The sequence below is a fragment of the Lethenteron reissneri genome, chromosome 44, assembly GCF_015708825.2.
Source record: "Lethenteron reissneri isolate LAM-NWPU_2019-01 chromosome 44, ASM1570882v1, whole genome shotgun sequence".
In the NCBI taxonomy this organism is placed as follows: domain Eukaryota; kingdom Metazoa; phylum Chordata; class Hyperoartia; order Petromyzontiformes; family Petromyzontidae; genus Lethenteron; species Lethenteron reissneri.
Genome location: NC_083822.1, coordinates 11,281,438 through 11,301,224, shown reverse-complemented (window position 1 = coordinate 11,301,224; position 19,787 = coordinate 11,281,438). Strand labels below are relative to the sequence as shown.

At 49.2% G+C, this 19,787-nt stretch overlaps 2 protein-coding genes across 3 annotated transcripts in view; one reads left to right on the top strand and one right to left on the bottom strand.

The window, feature by feature from the left end:
- Positions 1-4,593, bottom strand: part of TECPR1 (tectonin beta-propeller repeat containing 1) — a 28,390-nt gene extending 23,797 nt beyond the window's left edge. Inside the window, 5 exon segments of the mRNA XM_061569946.1 lie at positions 375-549; positions 1,226-1,348; positions 2,110-2,232; positions 2,807-2,989; positions 4,311-4,593. Coding sequence (XP_061425930.1) covers positions 375-549; positions 1,226-1,348; positions 2,110-2,232; positions 2,807-2,989; positions 4,311-4,541 — 835 coding nt within the window. The 5' untranslated portion in view covers positions 4,542-4,593.
- A 2,425-nt stretch (positions 4,594-7,018) lies between these two features.
- On the top strand, positions 7,019-19,466 carry LOC133353510 (neuronal pentraxin-2-like). Of its 2 annotated transcripts, none has more exons than XM_061569811.1 (5): positions 7,019-7,614; positions 11,682-11,898; positions 13,169-13,416; positions 14,992-15,171; positions 16,994-19,466. In XM_061569811.1, exons 1-5 carry the CDS (start codon positions 7,102-7,104, stop codon positions 17,216-17,218), a joined length of 1,383 nt encoding a protein of 460 aa, XP_061425795.1. In that variant the 5' UTR covers positions 7,019-7,101; the 3' UTR covers positions 17,219-19,466. The 2 variants fall into 2 exon arrangements, with proteins under 2 accessions (XP_061425795.1, XP_061425793.1); XM_061569809.1 differs by having other exon boundaries at positions 13,166-13,416.
- The last annotated feature ends 321 nt before the right edge of the window (positions 19,467-19,787 follow it).

The following is a 19,787-nucleotide window of genomic DNA, read 5'->3' as shown; positions in this document are numbered from 1 at the left end:
CGTTTTTTTATAACGCGAATGCGAATTGGATACAACCCGATCGAGTGACCAGAACTACATCGTGCGAGTAGCAATAAGCCATTGTACGGCTGCCTCGGCGTAGCATCGCACAAGACGGGATGCTGCTGGATGCTTCTAGATGCTACCCACACGCCTCAGTCATTGTTCAGTCGACACACATCTCACGTGTTATTGCGGACTGTGCTTTTTACCCTTTGTTATATATTATTTATTATAACGCTATTTTTCCATAATGCGGTGTTCATCAGGAACGCAACTACCGCGTTATAGGAGAACAGACTATATATATGTATTTTTTATAATTGAATATGTCAGGCAGGGGGGCAGCGCTTGGTGAGTGGCGGCACGTTTACCCATCGGGTTCTTCTGGTTGACACCTTCACGCGCCAGGAGCTTGCCCTCCCACAGCAAGACCCAGACGAGTGAAATGGGCCCTGCGCTGACTTGCAGGGCTTCGCTCGGGATCTCCACCCCGATCCACTCTCTCCCCTCTGGGTTGGAGTGATGCACGTCATCTCGATAGAGCACCTACACACACACACATACACACCACCGATTGGCACGGTCGACCACGTGCGGTGCGAAAGAAGTTCAACGTCCACACATGCACGATGGTGGCGATGACGATGATGGTGGTGGCGATGACGATGATGGTGGTGGCGATGACGGTGATGGTGGTGGCGATGACGATGATGGTGGTGGCGATGACGATGATGGTGGTGGCGATGACGATGATGGTGGTGGCGATGACGATGATGGTGGTGGCGATGACGGTGGTGGCGATGACGATGATGGTGGTGGCGATGATGGTGGTGGCGATGATGATGATGGTGGTGGCATTGAGGAGGTACCTGCATGATGAGGAAGTGGGGGGTATTGACGTTGATGGTGGTGATGGTGGTGATGTTGATGTGCCCGTCTAGAATGCTCTTCCTTCCGATATTAGGAATCCACTGTAATTGTGCACTTTTAAATCATCTACATTTAAAACACCTTTCTTTAAAACTGCTTTTTGTGTTTAGTTGTTGTCCTTCCCCCGCACCTCCGATGGGCACGGTTGGTTACGTACGGTGCGAAAGAAGTTCAACATGGAGGGCAGACTGACCTCCAGGCTGAAACTAAATTCAACAAGGGGTGGTGCAGTAACCAAACAAAACTTTAGAAGCACTTGGATAGAGGGTGTCAGTTGGCGCTGTGTCCTCACCTTGCCTTCGGTGGTGACGGCCCACACGGAGAGCCGTCCGGGTGGCTCTTCTGCAAGGTCCCATCCACCCAAACAAACATCGTGGAACAAATCTTGGTACGAACCCTCCTCCTGAACTGGAATCTGAAATACAAAAAAACCAAAAACAACCTCGTGGATACGTGACGCGCGCCAACAGCGACGTTTTTTTGTTTTTCAAGATCAACGTGCGGTCGTGGCCAAAGCTGTTGACGCTCACCACACCTCTCCACCAATGCTTTCTACCCTCCCCCGCATCCTGCAGCTGCTGCACAGTAGAAATGGCACATCCAAGATCTACCCTAACAGTTACACGCCATCGGGTCCTAGGTCTTCCCCTTGGGACGCCTGACGAATGTAGACCACGCCAATTTGCGCGTCTTGGCGATCGTCGCGTCTCTCCCCCTCCTGCACACACGCCCCTAGCCAGCGCAAGCGTTTTTGTCGAATAACATCGACAACACTCGCATGCAATGTGCTCTTCCGGCCCTTCTCGTGTTGCGCATCATGGCTTGTCACGAAAATATTAGCATCCATTTCACGTTTGTTTTGCACAGCAGCAGGTATGAAGAATAGGAATAGGTTTTACCCGTTCTGGCAATAGAACAGGTGTTAATATGTTCAAACACCAAATGGATAACTTTTGCAAGGCATCATGTCTGCATTAACCACACATGCTCGTGGCAAAAAGATGCCAACAACCATGCTCTGATAATATACGCACTGTCTTTGAAATTGCAAGGGTAAAACCTATTCTTATTTTTCATAATTTTTGATACTGGCAAAAAGGTCCCATAGACAAGCCGTAGGTATGTTTTCCAGCACAGAAGCCGTGCTCTGAGCACGTGCACGCAACCAGCACGCACCTGAGCCCACTTGTTGATGGCAGTGTAGCGACGGTAGCGGATCCAGCGTCGGCGCCGGACACACGAATTCCAGTGCTTTTTATGGGAATACGGAGCAGGAAAGTCTAAAGCATAAGTCCATCCCTGTACGGACACACACAAACAAAAATATCCGATGTATAGCCTTAACAGACTGTAGGGGCAAGTGCTGTTAGCGAGCACTTATGAAGGCCGGCACGGCACACGAGGAGGGGGGTGGCCAGCACCACCTGGCCAAAAATGATAGCTCAACGAAGTGGCTTATCACGTGGACATTTACAGCAACCAAATACTCTAAACGCGTGGTGATGTTGATTCTAAATATGGAGGGAAAACCCGCAGGACCCGGAGAAAAATCCACGCGACCACGGGGAGATCACGCAAACTCCAAATATACAGCAGGCGTCAGGGTGGGCATCGAACCCACGCGCTCCTGCATACCAGGCGAGGTAGTTAACATCTCACCACCGCGGTGGAGCACGCTTAGGTAGGTGGGCTTGGTGGAAGACGGCGTTGGAGTTCGTGTAGGTATGTGCGCACACACGTTCAACTTCTTTCACGCCGTACGTAGGCCAACCGCTGTACGTCGAAGGCTGAACAAACAACTTGTTCACAACAACAACAAAAAGTGGGCCAGTTTGGCTGCGAAAGGTGGTGGACGATGGTTGGGGAAACTCGCCTGTGCCTCCGTGGGCTCTCCGGCGATGCTGAGGAAGAGACTCCAGTCGCCCTCCCACTCCCAGGCAGGAGAGGGCAGCTGCACCTGGGCCAGGAAGCGAGGGCCCAGTCCGTCTTCGGTGCTCCAGCCCCAGCGGTCGCTGGGCAGGAGCTTGGCACCGAAGCCGTCCACGGGGTTCCAGCGCTGATCGGTCGAAAGGTTCCCAACCGCAGCCGTGGGGTATTGGGGGGGGGGTGCAGCAAAGACACACAGACAAAGGTGCCCCAGCGGGGAGCCGTGACAGATATTCGCGGGGGCAAGTGCTGTTGAGAGGGGAAAGGTGGTGTGGGTGGCCAACACCACGCCCGGCCGCCTTTGTCTCCCTATAGCGGTGATGTTTACACACCGCACCGGGTATTCATTTAAAGGTTGAGTCGACCCAGGAGCGGGTCAGATAATCGTCTCCGGCGTTGGTGGCGGCCGTGAGCGGGGATGGAACTCGCCACACCGCTCTCACCACACCGCTCCCACCACCACACCGCTCCCACCACACCGCTCCCACCACCACACCGCTCCCACCACACCGCTCCCACCACCACACCGCTCCCACCACCACACCGCTCCCACCACACCCGCTCCCACCACACCGCCGCTACCACCACCACACCGCTCCCACCACACGTTCTCACCACACCACCGCTCCCACCACACCGCTCCCACCACACCGCTACCACCACACCGCTACCACCACACGCTCTCACCACACCACCGCTTCCACCACACCGCTCCCACCACACCGCTCCCACCACACGCTCTCACCACACCACTGCTTCCACCACACCGCTCCCACCACACGCTACCACCACACGCTACCACCACACCACTGCTTCCACCACACCGCTCCCACCACACCGCTCCCACCACACGCTACCACCACACGCTCTCACCACACCACTGCTTCCACCACACCGCTCCCACCACACCGCTCCCACCACACCGCTACCACCACACCGCTCTCACCACACCGCTACCACCACACCGCTACCACCACACCACTGCTACCACCACACCGTTCTCACCACACCACCGCTCCCACCACACCGCTACCACCACACCGTTCTCACCACACCGCTAACACCACCACACCGCTACCACCACCACTACCACCACCACACCGCTCTCACCACACCGCTAACACCACCACACCGCTACCACCACCACTACCACCACCACACCGCTCTCACCACACCGCTAACACCACCACACCGCTAACACCACCACACCGCTACCACCACCACACCGCTACCACCACCACACCGCTACCACCACCACACCGCTCTCACCACACCGCTACCACCACCACACCGCTCTCACCACACCGCTCCCTACACCCAGCAGCACCAGCAGCATCGCCGTAAAGCCTCGCGTCTCAGGAGGAGTCGTCCCGAATCCACCAAGGAAGCCGCCTCACCCGGCCCCCCGGCCCCCCGGCCCCACTGCTCACCTGCTCGCTCGCTCGACTCACCTGGTTCTCGAAGGCCTCTTCCTGTACCCGCACGGGGATGTCCCCGGGCCGCACGAACGCGTAGACGCGGTGGTCGTAGCCGATGGCCCAGCAGCCCTGCGGCCCGGCGGACAGCCGCTTGAGCTCCAGGCGCGGGTCAGGGCACGGCCTCCAGCGGCTCTCGGCCGGGGCGAGCGTGAAGGCGCGACCCCGCACGTCCAGGGCCCACAGGCGGCCGCCGCTCCCCGCCATGACCGGCCCCTTGCCGCCGCCGTCACCCGCCTCGCTTGTTAAAGCCCGCGGGGAGTCGCGGGGAGTCGCGCCTGCGATGCCGGGAGAAGCTGCGGAGCTCAGCCCGGCAGGGGGCGCAGCGGGACCGCTTCCTGTTGCCGACAGACGGTGACAGGCGACCTCGATGCGATTGATGATAGACCGATCTGCCAGCTGGTGACTGACTGAGACTCTCCTCCAGCTGGTGACTGACCCCCAGCTGGTGACTGACTGACCCCCAGGTGGTGACTGACTGACCTCCAGCTGGTGACTGACTGACCCCCAGCTGATGACTGACCTCCAGGTGCTGATTGACCTCCAGGTGACCCCCAGCTGGTGACTGACCCCCAGCTGGTGACTGACCTCCAGGTGACCCCAGCTGGTGACTGACCTCCAGCTGGTGACTGACCTCCAGCTGGTGACTGACCCCCAGCTGGTGACTGACCTCCAGGTGACCCCCAGCTGGTGACTGACCTCCAGCTGGTGACTGACCTCCAGGTGACCCCCAGCTGGTGACTGACCTCCAGCTGGTGACTGACCTCCAGCTGGTGACTGACCTCCAGGTGCTGATTGACCTCCAGGTGACCCCCAGCTGGTGACTGACCCCCAGCTGGTGACTGACCTCCAGGTGACCCCAGCTGGTGACTGACCCCCAGCTGGTGACTGACCCCCAGGTGACCCCCAGCTGGTGACTGACCCCCAGCTGGTGACTGACCTCCAGGTGCTGACAGGCTGACCTCCAGGTGCTGACAGGCTGACCTCCAGGTGCTGACAGGCTGACCTCCGGGCTGATTGATCTGCATGTGTTGAGTTGTTCTGTTCACTGGGTCCGTGCACCATCATTGCCAACAAAGCATCACCACCAGCACATTTGTGATGCTGACCTCAAGGTGATAGCACTGATCTCCAAGTGGTGATCGACTGATCTCCTTGTTGTCACTGATTCTTAGTCTGACGACAGACTGACCAAAGATGTGGTGGTGATTGATCTCTAGACAAACACGACTGCAATGGGGCGCCACAGTGGCAAGATGTCAACTAACTCACCTAGTATGAAGGAGGTGGTGCCTTTGATTAAGACCTTGACGCCTATAGATTTGGAGTTTGCATGTTCTCCCCGTGGTGGCGTGGACATGTCCCAGGTCCTCGGGTTTTCCCCTACACATTTAGAATCAACATGCGTTTAGAGTGTGTGTCTGTTATACATTTCCACATGATAAGACACTTTGTTGTGCTATATCACTTGTGGCCAGGTCGCTTCTGACAAAAGAGCTATATATTTCAGTGGGCCTCACCTGGTAAAATATATTTTTAAATAGTTTAAATTAACCCTGCTCGTAGCTATGTTTAAACAGTTGCCCAGGCTGGTCCTAATGTTAGCTGTTGTCACAGTGACAGTGAAACCTTGAGGGCAGTAGGCCCTGAGACCAGCGTGGGCGCGTGGTCCGGGTAGCGGTGCCAATCACGGTGAGCACTTTAGAGACTAACCGCTTCGATGCTGGCACAATTTTTTTGCTCATCAATGTGGACACAACACCGATGTAAATGTAATTGCCAGCGGAAGGATTGTCCGCGTATAAATATTCAAGTCAGATGTCCGAGTGTGAAAACCGTATTTCAAGCACGCCCCGGGAAATGTTTAAGTACAAGTTCATTTCAAGTTCATTTATTTGGTGTAGCCCTGTGAGCCATTCGGCTCTTGAATCGGGTGCAACCGCAACAAACAAAAAAAACATGAACAAGAAAACATCTTAAAGTGACTATGTGACTATGTGCAAACAGAAAATCCAAGAAAAGACAGCAAAATATTGCAGGAAAAGCACCGTACACCAAAACTGTGTGCAAAAATCCCAGTGGGGTGCAAGTCAAACAACAACAACCACAAGACAACTTAGATTAAGGCCATCAGTTTAACTCTGTACTACAACAAACAAACATGGCCAAACCGAAAAACTTTTCGAAAATCACCAAAACAAAGCCATAAAAGCAATGAAACAGTGATCATAGGAACTGTGACCGAATTTTCACAATAAACGACATAAACAACATGTATTACCAAACTCTGCAGCCATAGCTGGCTGCATGAGTCACTCCACAACAGCAGGAGCATCAGTCGGAGTGTCAATATTTGTCAATGCACCTTTAAGATCAGCACACTAAATAAAAAAACAGATCATACTGTGCAGCGATCATCTGGAGCGAAACATTTTATTTTTGGCCACTTAAGGCGCTGCGTTGAACACCGCCGAGTTTCTTTTTTTGTTGTAGGGGGCGAATTGTGGTGTATTTGTAACCATTATGAGGACACAATGTCACATGAGTGGCTTAAGCGGCCGATGCATTGTAATCCGTCGCAACCGCTGATCCGCATCTGTCGGCCCACATACAGTTCGTCCCGTTCCTGTCCGCATGTCAGGGCCACATGCGAGAGAAGCTCCGTGGCAAACCAGGCTGCTGACCAGGTCGCTGGACACGTGGGCACCCAGGTAGATAGGTAAGGAGAGATAACGGGTAAAAGAAAAAAGAAAAAAAAGTGTGCAGCATGGATGAACGTATTTCAACCGGGATACAAGCGAGAATTCGCTTCTTCCCGCTGTTTGTAGCCAACGTAGCACTACTCCTGCTGGCGGGAGCCGAAGCACTGGGGCAACAGGAGCATGCCCCCCCTCTGCGGCTCGTGTGTGAGCCTGCCCCTGCTGAGCCAGACGCTGGCGTGGCGTGCCCCATGGGGCAGTCGGCATCGGGCGGTAAATTCACTCCCGTGGGTCCCACCGATCCACGCGCTCCCACGCAGCTTCAAGAAGCAATTCTGCAGCAGCGCGAAACCATCATTAACCAGAAGGAGGTCATCAAGGAGCTGACGGCAAAGCTCAGCGGCTGCGAGGGTGGCCCAGCGGGAGGTGCTTCAGGTGGGCAGGGAGCCGTACGCCCGGCTCGTATGAAGGGTCTGGCTCGCCCGCCCGTAAAGGAAACGATGGGTGACCCGCCAGGAGCCTCCACAGACCACCTGGCACGTAGCCTGCTCGCTCTTTCCCAGCGGATGGAGATACTCGAGGTATGGACACTCTATTTTTTGTCACCGGGGTGGCCCATCCACATGGGCCGGCACAAGCACACACGTGGAACTTCAACGGATAGTTCACCGTTTGCGGTGATAATTGCGCGTTTGTATTGCACCGTTGTGGTAGATGCAGGAATAAGCTATCGTGGCAGATTTTCTTTTTAACTGGGGATGTTGGGTATGGTTGCCATGCGTACCGATCCTTTGTTGATGTTCATTTCGATGAGTCAAATCCTCGAATGTAAACACGACCCTGAGCACGCGTGGGATCAGATCGCGTGATAACGGATAGTTCACTCTTTTCCGGTAATAATTATATTTGAATACCACTCATTTGTATTGTACCGGTAGAGTAGATGGGGGTATGCATTATCATGGCAGTTTTTCTATTTGCTGGAGACGTTGGGTATGGTTCCCATGCTTATCAATATTCTTTGGTCTTTCGGTAAAGTCAGGAAATTAGGTCATCCTGATGACGACCGCTTGTCTTGCGATCGAAACGTCTTAGTTTTTTGTTATTTTCTTTGAACCTATCTACGCGACTTTACCGAAAGACCCAAAGAATATGAATTCCTGCAGTCACGAAAGCTTTCAGTCAATGCGTATCAATCCTTTGTTGATGTTCATTTCGCTGAGTAAAATCCTCAATGAAAGCACTTCCCTGAACACGCGTGTGTTCATAATTGATTGCTGGGTCAGATTCGCCGTGTGAGTAAAATGTGTGTTTGGACACCCAGCTCCGCCAGACACAGCCAATTAACAAAAACAGATCTGTACGTGAACGAACTTGAATAAAATCGGCACGTTTGTTCACGTGAACACTTCGTTCATTGCCTGTGTCGGGTGAAGGAGGGTGTGCGACACACATTTGTGTCACGCGACGATCTGAGCCAAACATTAATTTGTGAATGAACATTTTTGTAAAACGCGGCACGGAGGAAGCACAAGGTGTGTGACACAAGGGGGATGGTGGAAGTTGGGGTCTTCTACAACACTAAATGAACATGTATTGGTAATTAACAAGTAATCGTGGATTCTATAGTATACTTTGGTATAAGCTGTGTATTCCCCATGCATGTATGTTGAGCTTCTTTCGCACCGTACGTAGCCAACCGTGCTAATCGGAGGTGCGGGGGAAGGACAACAAACTAAACAAAAAAATCAGTTTTAAAGAAATGACCTTATAAAATCTAGATTTAAAAGTGCATAGCTCCAGTGGCTTCCCAATATCGGAAGGAAGAACGTTCCAGACGGCCACAGGGGCGCATCTGAAAGCGAGCGATGCGGTGACCGTCTTTGGTCGATGGCCCAGCCAAAAGCCGCTGATGCGATGATGAGCGGAGTTCGCGTGATGGTTTATCCTCCTTGACGCGATCAGCGAGGTACTGTGGTTCACTTGTGGCAAGTACTTTGTCTGTGTAATGAGTACGACCTTCTAACAACGCGTTCGTCTGGCAACCGGAAGCTAATTCAGCTCAGGGAGCACCGGATGGACACGGTCCGATCTTGCAGTGCCCGGTCACGACGCGTGCCAAAGCATTTTGTACAAGTGTTACAATTTACCCGTTCACGGATTCGCCGTGGGCATGTAAAGAGTGGATTTTGAAATATCAAGGATTATCTCCCTCCCGCACTCGTGTCACGCAGACTGAGAGAGTTGTTTGCAAGCGGCTTGGGTTCATTGGTGTGTGCCCTGTCTTAAGAAGTCAAACATTAAAATGTAGAGAATAGCGATGTATCAATTTACGCTCCCTGCAATCGGAATGCACGGAGCACCTTTCAGGTCTTGCCAGCTAAGTTGAAGTCAACGATTGTGTTTTTTTTCTCTCTTGCAAAATCTCATCATATGAAATAACAATACATGCCAATCGTGAACTGTATATTAAATAATTATTGTGATAGAATTTGTTGAACAAAGTCTATGATGTACGTATTGTAGTTTATGTAAGGAAATGGTGTGTGTTCATGACTGTATTTAGATGAAATGTTAATTATGTGCCTTACATTATATGCAGTACAGTCTGTTTCCCATAACGCCGTGTGTCGTTTTCATAACGCGAATTGGATACAACGCGATGTATGTATGAGGGAACACGTTTTTTAAAAAATATATAACGCGGACGCGAATTGGAAATAACGCGGTTGTAACGGCTGCCACGGCGTAGCATAACACGAGGTGGGATGCTGCTGGATGCTTCTAGATGCTATCCACACGCTATCCACACGCCTCAGTCTTTGTTCGGCCTGTGTTACGCATCTCACGTATTATCGTGGACGTGCTTTACCCCACATACAATATCATTTATTAGAACGCGATTTTACCAGAACGCGTTGTTCTTCAGGAACACAACCACCGCCGTGATAGGAGAACGGACTGTGTTGCATTATTTCATCTCAATTTGGCACTCGCATATGTTTACAGTTTAATATTGATGGGATTGATTTTGAGCAAATCCAAAAGCGGGCCACGTTGCCAAAAGTTAAGGGCAGCCTGAGTCACCCAGTGACAACAAAGAGAGTAAATTATTTTGTAATTCTGGCTGATATCAAATTCTTTACAGTATTTGGAGGCATCCGTTTATGATGACTGCTGCAACGTATGATGACCGCTGCGACGTATGATCTTGTGTTTTTATTTAGTGTGCTGATTTTTAAAGGTGCATTTGATACTCCTACTGATGCTCCTGCTGTTGTGGAGTGTTGTGGAGTGACTCATGCAGCCAGCTATGGCTATAGGGTTTGGTGATACATGTTGTTTATGTCGTTTATTGTGAAATTTATGAAATTTCGGTCACAGTTCCTATGATCACTGTTACATTGCTTATGGCTTTATTTTGGTGATTTCGAAAAGTTTTTTGGTTTGGCCATTGTAGTACGGAGTTAGAATGATGGCTTTAATCTAAATTGTCTTGTGGTTGTTGTTGTTGTTTTACTTGCATCCCACTGGGATTTTTGCACAGCGTTGGTGCACGGTGATTTTTTCTGGAAGCCTTTGGAGTTTTTTCCTGGATTTTTCTGTTTGCGCATAGTCACTTTAAGATGTTTTCTTGTTCATGTTTTTGGTTTTTGTTTGTTGCTGTTGCACCCGATTCAAGAGCCGAATGGCTCACAGGGTTATACCAAATACATGAAACTGAAGTTTAATTTCCCCTCGCCAGGTGGCTCAGCGCCACGGTGGCGAGATGTTAACTACCTTGCTTGGTATACAGGAGGTCGTGGGTTCGATCCCGACCCCGATGTCTGTATATTTGGAGTTTGCATGTGTCTCTCCTCCTGGTCTTGTGGATTTTTATCCGAGTCCTCCGGTGTTTCCCTCCACATTTAGAAACGCGCATTTGTAGTATTTGGCTGCTATTCATTCCCACGTGATATGCCACTGCGTTGAGCCGTCATTTGTGGCCCTGGTCGCTTCTGAAAAAGAGGCCTTAACCTGACAAAGTAAAAAAAATGTTTAGTTTAGCGAATTAGCGAGCGGCTCGTAATTGGAAGGTTGCGAGTTCAAAACTGGTTGGGGGGTTGACTCAGCCTAACATCCCAGGGGAATTCAACAATAGTTGTCCCCTGGATAGACTCGACCCTGTCAAAGTAATGTGCAATATTCCACCAATGGCATCGGCCTGTAAACATACGAACGCTGTCTCAAATGCTCATTCGAGCAGTACATCACCACGAAAATCCAGAAGCTCACGGTAAGCGTGAGCAACTAAGGAGTATATGTCTTGTGTGTGTACGTGCGTAGGGGGAGCAGTAGTGGGGAGCGATAGTGTAGCGGTTATTGCGCTGCGCTATGAACCCAGTGACCCGAGTTCAATTCCTGCTCATGGCCAACACCAGTGACGATTATCCGAACCGGTCCTGGGCCTCTCCTAGGTCGACTCGGCCTCAAATGAGTACCTGTGTGGTGTGTAAACATCGCCACTATGGAGACAAAGGCATTCGGGCGTGGTGCTGACCACCCACCCCCTCGTGTGCCATTCCGGCCTTCATAGGTGCTCGCTAACATCACTTGCCCCAACAATCTGCTAAGGCTACACGGGGGATCTTTGTCTTTGCGCGTGCAGCAACAGCAGGAGAACGTGAGCGAGCGGCCGGTGAACGTAGCCGGACTGCAGGCGCTGCTGTCCGAGCACGTGGAGCAGCTGGGAGCGCGTCTCCTCGCCCGCGTGCAAGCGCATCTCACGGGCCAGTTGCGCGCTCACAACGAGACGGTGGCGCAGCGGGCGGTGCTCGAGACGCAGTTCGCCGACCTTGCGCGAAAGGTGTCCGAATTGGAGCGAGGTGCGTCACGCGCGCCGCGACTTATTTTGTTGCGATGATGCGTGCGTCGGATTTTTGTGTTGTCCCAACCGTCGTGCAGGGCAGCGTAAACAAGTATAACCCGTAAAAACAAAGTTTTTCACTATAAATCCTTTATATGCGTGGCGGCTAGAGTCCTCTCGTCCTCTGGCTTGAGATGGCTGCCACCTATGGGTCAGATGATTGCCTGCCACCATTAAGCAATTGGTAATTAAATATAAAAAAATTCCTAAAAAGTGTAAAGTTATGGAAAAAAATGTTCACGAAAATAAATTGTCACGCACAACGAGTCTGTGTGCAAAATGTCAGCTCGATTGGATCACGGGAAGTGGGTTAAAACACGAGTGAAAATTTTGCACGGTCGTAAGCGTGCAAGCAAGCAAGCAAGTGAACTTAATATAAAGGATTTAAAAAAGGTTGCCACGTTTCGTCAATGCCAGCCCTGTGGTCAGTGGTTATGCTTGTTATTTAAAATTGACCCTTTACGAGGATGGGGCTTTTAACGAGGGCAAAGCAGTTGTGAATGTAAATGTTAGTGTGAGCGGTGTTCTGTAAGCGCACCATATGTCTGATTGCAAATCTTGCGTGTGCCTTGAAATTTCACTTTCAAATTAAGTATGCCCATTACGCGTGGCAACACGTTTGACTTTGACATAATTTGCAAATGAAAAATGGTATTCAGTTGCGTAATTTGGAGCCAACAAATTATGCAGTGATATTTCGTAAACCATGAAAGAGTTATGTGATCTGAACTTAGCTCGTACTTATTAGCAGCTATTCATGAGCTGACTAGAACTAACGTAGACTTAAATTGGCTTTATGTAAGCCAGGCCGCCCTTGCACAGGATGCTATGTTGTTAATTGTTTTTTTACCCTTCTATCTGGCAACAAAACTGGCACCTTGTTTTTACAAGGAGTCATGTTTACATAGACCACAATACCTGCAGTCATAATGCAAACAAAAAACATAACTCTGATAATGTGCACTGTCCTTGAAGTTGATTGGTCCACACCCGAGACGCCAAAAGACGCACAACTCAAAGACAATGCACCATCAGAGTATGAGGATGCTATGTTGTTTCACGAGTCTCGATGGGTTTATTTCAGTTTCTGGTTATATCAAGTGTATGGGCTCACTCACTAACAAAAGCATGACAAAAACTTTACAATGTATTTTTGTTTGCGAACTGCAATGCCTAGTTGCAAATCCTAAAGTGTTGTGATGCATGTGAAATTGCATTTCTTACAGCAGGAGTGTCAGGCCTCAATCCTCCGGGCGAGTTCAAACTATCCTTACCACTCCGAACCAACTATATGTGCGGACGCTTTGAAGAGACGCTGCCTGAGCTGTACGCAGTGACCATTTGCATGTGGCTTCGGGCCGCCCCTGGAGCTGCTGGACTAGGAACGCCGTTTTCTTATGCTGTTCCGGGCCAGGCCAATGAGCTTGTGCTCATTGAGTGGGGGAACCATCCCATGGAGTTTCTGGTCAACGATAAGGTAAAAGCCGTAACTCTGCCACTGCATAATCGTCATCGTAGCAGAAGATTTGGGACTTTGCGTGCCAGCATCATGGTCCAAATGTTTTTAATTTTGGAGAAACAACGACTTGGAAATTACTTAATTGGGAAACATTTCGCCATCGTGATTACGAATATATAGGACCCTCCTGAAAAAGAGATGAGACCGAGGCTTTCTTGGGGAAATAAGCAATATAATAAATTACATATTATTCTCGTCAATTGATCCTTATGGCGGTACCCGGGGTACCAAATAATACAAAATGGCCGAGGCAATTAAATGTTGTATTTCTGGGACAATATTTTTTCCAGGGGTGTACTTAACTCCGCGACTGGGGTACCAATCAATCCGAAATCGGTGCTACTCCGCGATGTCGAAACGCAGCGAGGACGATTGCGCTGAAACCCCGAACGCTCCTATGCACCATAATGCATCGTGTACAGCTCGTCGAGATGAGTCGATTGCCGCATCGCCGACCATCAGACTAAAAATTACTGCATCACGGACATTATGCGAGGGGGTACCACTATAAGGTTCAATCATGATTATGGCTCCATATCATATCTCAATGTGGGCAAAAGGAGCATCAATTTTTTTTAAATGTACGGCCACGATTATAAATTTTTGATTAAAATCATTTGATTTTCAACGCTATTTCCAATGTTGGACAATTATCTCTAATGCATTACATCATTACACCAGAGAAAGTAATTTTACCCCTGTACGATGAGGATTTCCCATGTTAGCAGACATATGTAGTCAATTTTACAAAGACAAGGTATTCCTTGCCGTGGTAGATTCTGATCTTGAATCTGCAAAAAAAGATTCAGATCGTGACTCAAATCTACCAAATATAGAATTTAGGCACTCGAGCCAATTGAGATTATTCATGAAAAATTGGATGTGCCTCATGTGTAGCCCCGATTAGCAGGGTTGGCTACATACAGTGCTAAAGAAGTTCAACATACATGCATACGATATGAAAACATATATACAGTCGACCCTTCTGCATCGCAACTTTCCCCATTGCGGTTTCGATATATCGCGGGGTCGGCATAAGAAATGAAATGGGAATTTTTTGGAGTTTTGCGAAGGCCGCAGACGACATGCAAAGGCCAGCAGACGACACACAAAAAGTTTAGTAACTCATACATGCATGAAATATATGTACAGTACTGTATAACATTAACGTGTTTTATCTTTTAATACCATAAATATTCGCAATTTTTTTAAAAGTCAAATTTTGAAAAAAAATTAAGTTTGCGAAAAGAACGCAACAGCAGACGACACACAAAGGCTGGAAATGTAGAGAGAACCTAAACAAAGGTTAGTAACTGGAGGTGCTCGCTTCGCTCGCCAAGGGGACCAAAACATTTTACGTGGTTTTTCCAGATCGTGGGGGGCCTGCACCCCTAACCTGCGCGATGTGGAAGGGTCGACTGTATTCACTTCGTAGATTGTATGCTTAATTGTTATTGTTTCACAATCTTGAACTGAGCTGTCTGGCTTGTGAAGCTCTGGGGCCTGACAACGATAATCCTTTGGCTCACGCAGGTTGCCCAGCTACCGCTGTCTGTTAACGATGGTGGTTGGCACCATGTTTGTATAACGTGGACCACTCGGGACGGTGTGTGGGAAGCCTTCCAAGACGGTGTACGCCGTGGTGTGGGAGAGGGACTCGCTCCCTGGCATCCAATTAAGCCGGGTGGTGTGCTCATTTTGGGCCAAGAACAGGTATGGAAAATTACATTAATGAAAGAATATGGGTGGCACGTGTGCAGCCATCAATTGCAAAAAGTCAAATTCTGTGCAGAAATATCACGTTCCAGGGCATCTTCTGACAGACCTCAGATGCGAACTGTTCTTTCCCCCCCCCCTAAAATCAAGCTGGCGAACCTATCCATTTTGTAGGGGAATTCCTAGGGTGTCCTCATATCTGAAAAACGGTGGACTACTTTACGTTACGCAGCTGAGCAGTACTATGCAATACAGTATGCGGAATTATACAATAACGCGGCGGTGTACCCTCACTTATTTGTCCCGCCATCTTATCGTGTCCATCGTATCTTGACAAACTTTGTTACATTATTTATGGAAAAATTGTTATCACTTTTCACGAACGCATCTACCGCGTTAAACGAGGGCTTACTGTAGTGGTTAGCTCAGTGGTCAGTTTAGTAGTAATTTATTTAGAGATTTTAAGTCTTCACGAAAACATATCAAGTGTCCTTATATGGAGATATGTAATATTTAACAGATATAACAGTACACTTATTGGCTACCTGAAGAATCTGGCCTAAATCGTCTCATATACGGTATGAGGTTTCCATGACCATTAGAAACTGGCCAGCAGGGTCCTTTTCTTACCTCCCAAATTCACGAACCACATAGTTATGTTGCATGGCCGCCACTATGTACAACTCACTCACGCTCTTTCCTCGATGGTTGGAGGGGAAGTGATAAGAATTTAGTATTTGTTCACAAGGTTGCACTTATATTTGGACTAGTTTAGGCCAACCAAAGCCAATATATATACCGTATGTAATTTTCCGTGGTGTTATTTAACAAAGACGCTACTCTGAATTCAACTTAAATTCATGACTCCAGGACTGAAATTATTCGTTCGCGTTGACCCCGTTGGCATCACAACTGTTTCCGACGGCGGCTCGGGTGCTGGATCAACTTTCGAAATGACGGAATTGGATGCGGAAGCGGAGTTGGGTTAGCCCAGCGAGGCTGCCTTGGGAACTTGGCCTCGACTCCAGCTGCCTGATGTTGGAACTGGGCGGCTCGTTCAGCGACCATGGGAATGTGGCATTCATTTATGGATCTAACCCAAAATAACCTCTATTGGTCACGAAAGCCTACTACTTTTTGAATATTGTTTCTTGGGGTTAATTTTTGTAATGTAGATGCTGTATAAATTTCAAATTGTAATGACTAACACTGAATAGTTAATATATACAGGGTGCATACACCGTCCCGCACCTCCGATTAGTCCATAGACTAACACTACCCATAAACTCCCTGACCATAGACTCAACACCGCAGCTCCGATTAGCACGGTTGACTACATACGGTTGTGACACTGCATTGGCAGTGGTATATAAGTGTAATGTAGAGGTAACTTCTTTATTACGATACACCACTCCAACAATACTCTGACAGCCTAGGGACACAGCCTAGGGACACAGCTTAGGGACACAGCTTAGGGACACAGCCTCCTCCTAGCGTGCCTGACTCTGGCTACGCTCTTGGGTCCTCAGGCTACAATTTCCCTAGGGGAGGCTATCCGACCCGACCCAGCCAAGATGCGGGTCTAGACTCTGGCTTCCTCGGAACTCGCCCTTACAAGGACGTAGAGCCGGGAGTCCCAGAGTCCCACCACTGGCCCACACAGCGTCCCGGCCCTTACAAGGACAAGCGGGACGAGGGGGTCCCGGGGTATGGATTACTGCAGTCACGAAAGCTTCAAATGAAGATTGAAACCTTGCAAGATTATCGTTTTACCTGGGTTTTCATTCCCGATTTGGATTTGTTTTATTATCCTCTGCAGGACACGGTGGGTGGGCGCTTTGACGCCACGCAGGCTTTTGTTGGGGAGCTCGCGTATTTCAACCTTTGGGACCGCGTGCTGGCCCCTGCGGAGATGGCCTCCATGTGGAACTGCTCCAGCAACCCGTCTGGAAACATCCTTTCTTGGACCAGTGAAATGGTGCAGGTCGTCGGAGGCGCCGCCATGAGGCCTCTGGAGCCATGCCCTGAGCGTGTCTACTTGTAACCGCGAAATCGTCGCAACGCCATTCACAATGTGCACACTAAAAGTGCATGCCTGCAAATACAACATTTACAGTAATCCAAATTACGAGAAAACACCATCACAACAGGAAAATGCATGCAGACTTGAAACATATTTGAGAGCAGAGCAGCGTTTAACTCGAATTTTATATAGATCTCTTTTATGTCCAATAGTTTTTTTTTTTGGGTTAGATCGCATGTGTCGTTAAAAACCGCCATCACCCAACTAGTAAGGGTTGTTCGCTTAAACAGAACGTGGCCAATTCGTCACTAGTACAGCACAGTAATTACAACTTGCTTAATCAGGCGACAGCCAGATGTGGAGAAATCCACCTATTTTTTTCCTTATATAGAGGCGTAGATGTGGTTGCAACGGTTCGTCCTTTTGGGACATGCTTGAGGGTTTCAGTCTACACCCAAAACCCTAGGTAGCATCGCTGTGGTTTAGATTATGGTGGGGCCCCCGTTTCACACGACGCCCCAAATGACCGTTTGCAGAATAAAAGACTGCTGCCAGTATATTCCAGATTTAGCGTTTACTTTGAACTTAAAAAATTTTGTCCAAGTTTTAAATTGTCAAATGGTAACAGGACTGCTACTTCTCCGGAGGAGTGCACACATCACAAGCAATTATACCAACCCAAATGTCCCTTGCAACAGCAAAAGTCACAACAACCCGACGACCACAGCGTCAGATTTCCTCCACCACGAACACTGGGGGGAGCAAGCGGGGGAGCAAGCGGCTGAGCAACCCCCCGAAAAGGCACGCACGCAGTATCACCCAGCTCTGGAACAGATCAAACAAAACGTTGCAAGCACCACCTCAAAGGATCACCTCCCTTCCTCCCCACACGTCCCATCTGTCAACACCCCGCAGTCCTCACGAAGCGTTCCCTTCACGGCAACAGCGGGTGTGGTTCCCCGTGATGCCCTACACCTGGCTCCAAAAACGATGGGTGGAGACGACCCACTGGTGAATGGACCAGCCGTCCACTGCAGAGCCCCAGTCTATCGTGCCCACCGGCTAGCAAGTGGTTACACTGAAACTATTTTTGTTCCTGGGTAGTGTCATTTCCTAATTGCTCATGCCTCAAAAGTACATAAAATGGCTATTATTCCTCATAAACTTTGCTTTTGTGACCAGGACAGTGATATTTTGAAATGTACCCATTTTCAATGAGAAAACATGCGCATGTGTCTTTCGTTCACAAACTCCTGGTCACAAAAGCAAAGTGTGGGGAACAGCCATTTTCTATACCTTTTATGCATAAACAATTTAAACAATATCTCTTAGTACCCAGGAACAACATTTGTGTTGCATAGTGTTATCACCCCCAGGCTGGACTCCAAGGCGATGGTCGCGGTGCTGAACCACAAACACGACTGGTTCCCAGGCCTTGGACAAGGAGGAGTTTTCCCGTGGTCGGTCGTCTCACATCTCCAGCACAGCGGCCACAGGAGGCCCGCAAGATGATGAGGGCCACAGGATAGAGTCCTCACCACTGCGGATCCGTGGCGGGCCCTTTTATTGAGTCACACCCTTGTTTTTTTTCCAAATTGATGAGCACGTTGTGCACATGAGTCCAAACAAACCCTCGTGCTCCCGAGCTGATCTAATCCCACACACACCAGCAACCACTTTCGCACAAAGCCCCCCCCCCCCCCCGCGCATCCCTCACTCCTCAATCAAGAGACACCCTGCCCCCAAAGCTATCACTCTGACTGCCACAGTGGTGGCCACATTTCTGCGCTCTGGCGCAAAGTAGGGGGTGGGGGATTAATGAGTTAACGTACATTATGCATGCGCATTATGCGAGCCCTTTGATCTTGTCCTTTCTGTCCATTGTGTGTTTTAAAATCGTCGTATTGAAGTATGGTGTTCCTGTATAGCCATGCATTTAAACAATGTATTATTATTTGTGATTCGTTTCCGCGCAGCACTAAGTCGATAGCTATCCAAAAGATTATAGGGATGTCAGACTCATGTTAAATATATAAGTCCTTACTATTACCCTCGATTATTTTACAAAGTCATTTCTGATTTTTGAGATTTCTTCTTTTAACATACCTAATATATTGTGCAATATGTACGTATGTATATTGAACTTCTTTCGCACCGTATATAGCCAAGGGACCGTCCATAAATTACGTCACGTGATTTTGGACGATTTTTGCCCCCCCCCCTTCGTCACAAAAAATCAGACCCCCCCCTCAAATATGACGTCACAAAGCTCTGCCCACCCCCCCAATAAAACATGCTTCAAATCGCTTTAAACTATTGTTATTGTAGTGCGTATTTAATGTGGTGCTGTACTCTGATGTTGTAGGAGAAAACATTTATTAAAAAGTATATTTAATTACGTAGAACGTGTTGTCTATATTTTTTTTAAGTTGCGCATTTTGATGTGACGTCACATTTCTCAAGCCCCCCCTCGTCACACATCCTCACAAATGGCTGACCCCCCCGCCCCCTAGGTGCGTGACGTCATTTATGGACGGCCCCCAACCCTGCTAATCAGAGGATGTGTTGAACAAGTGCAACCAACATTTAC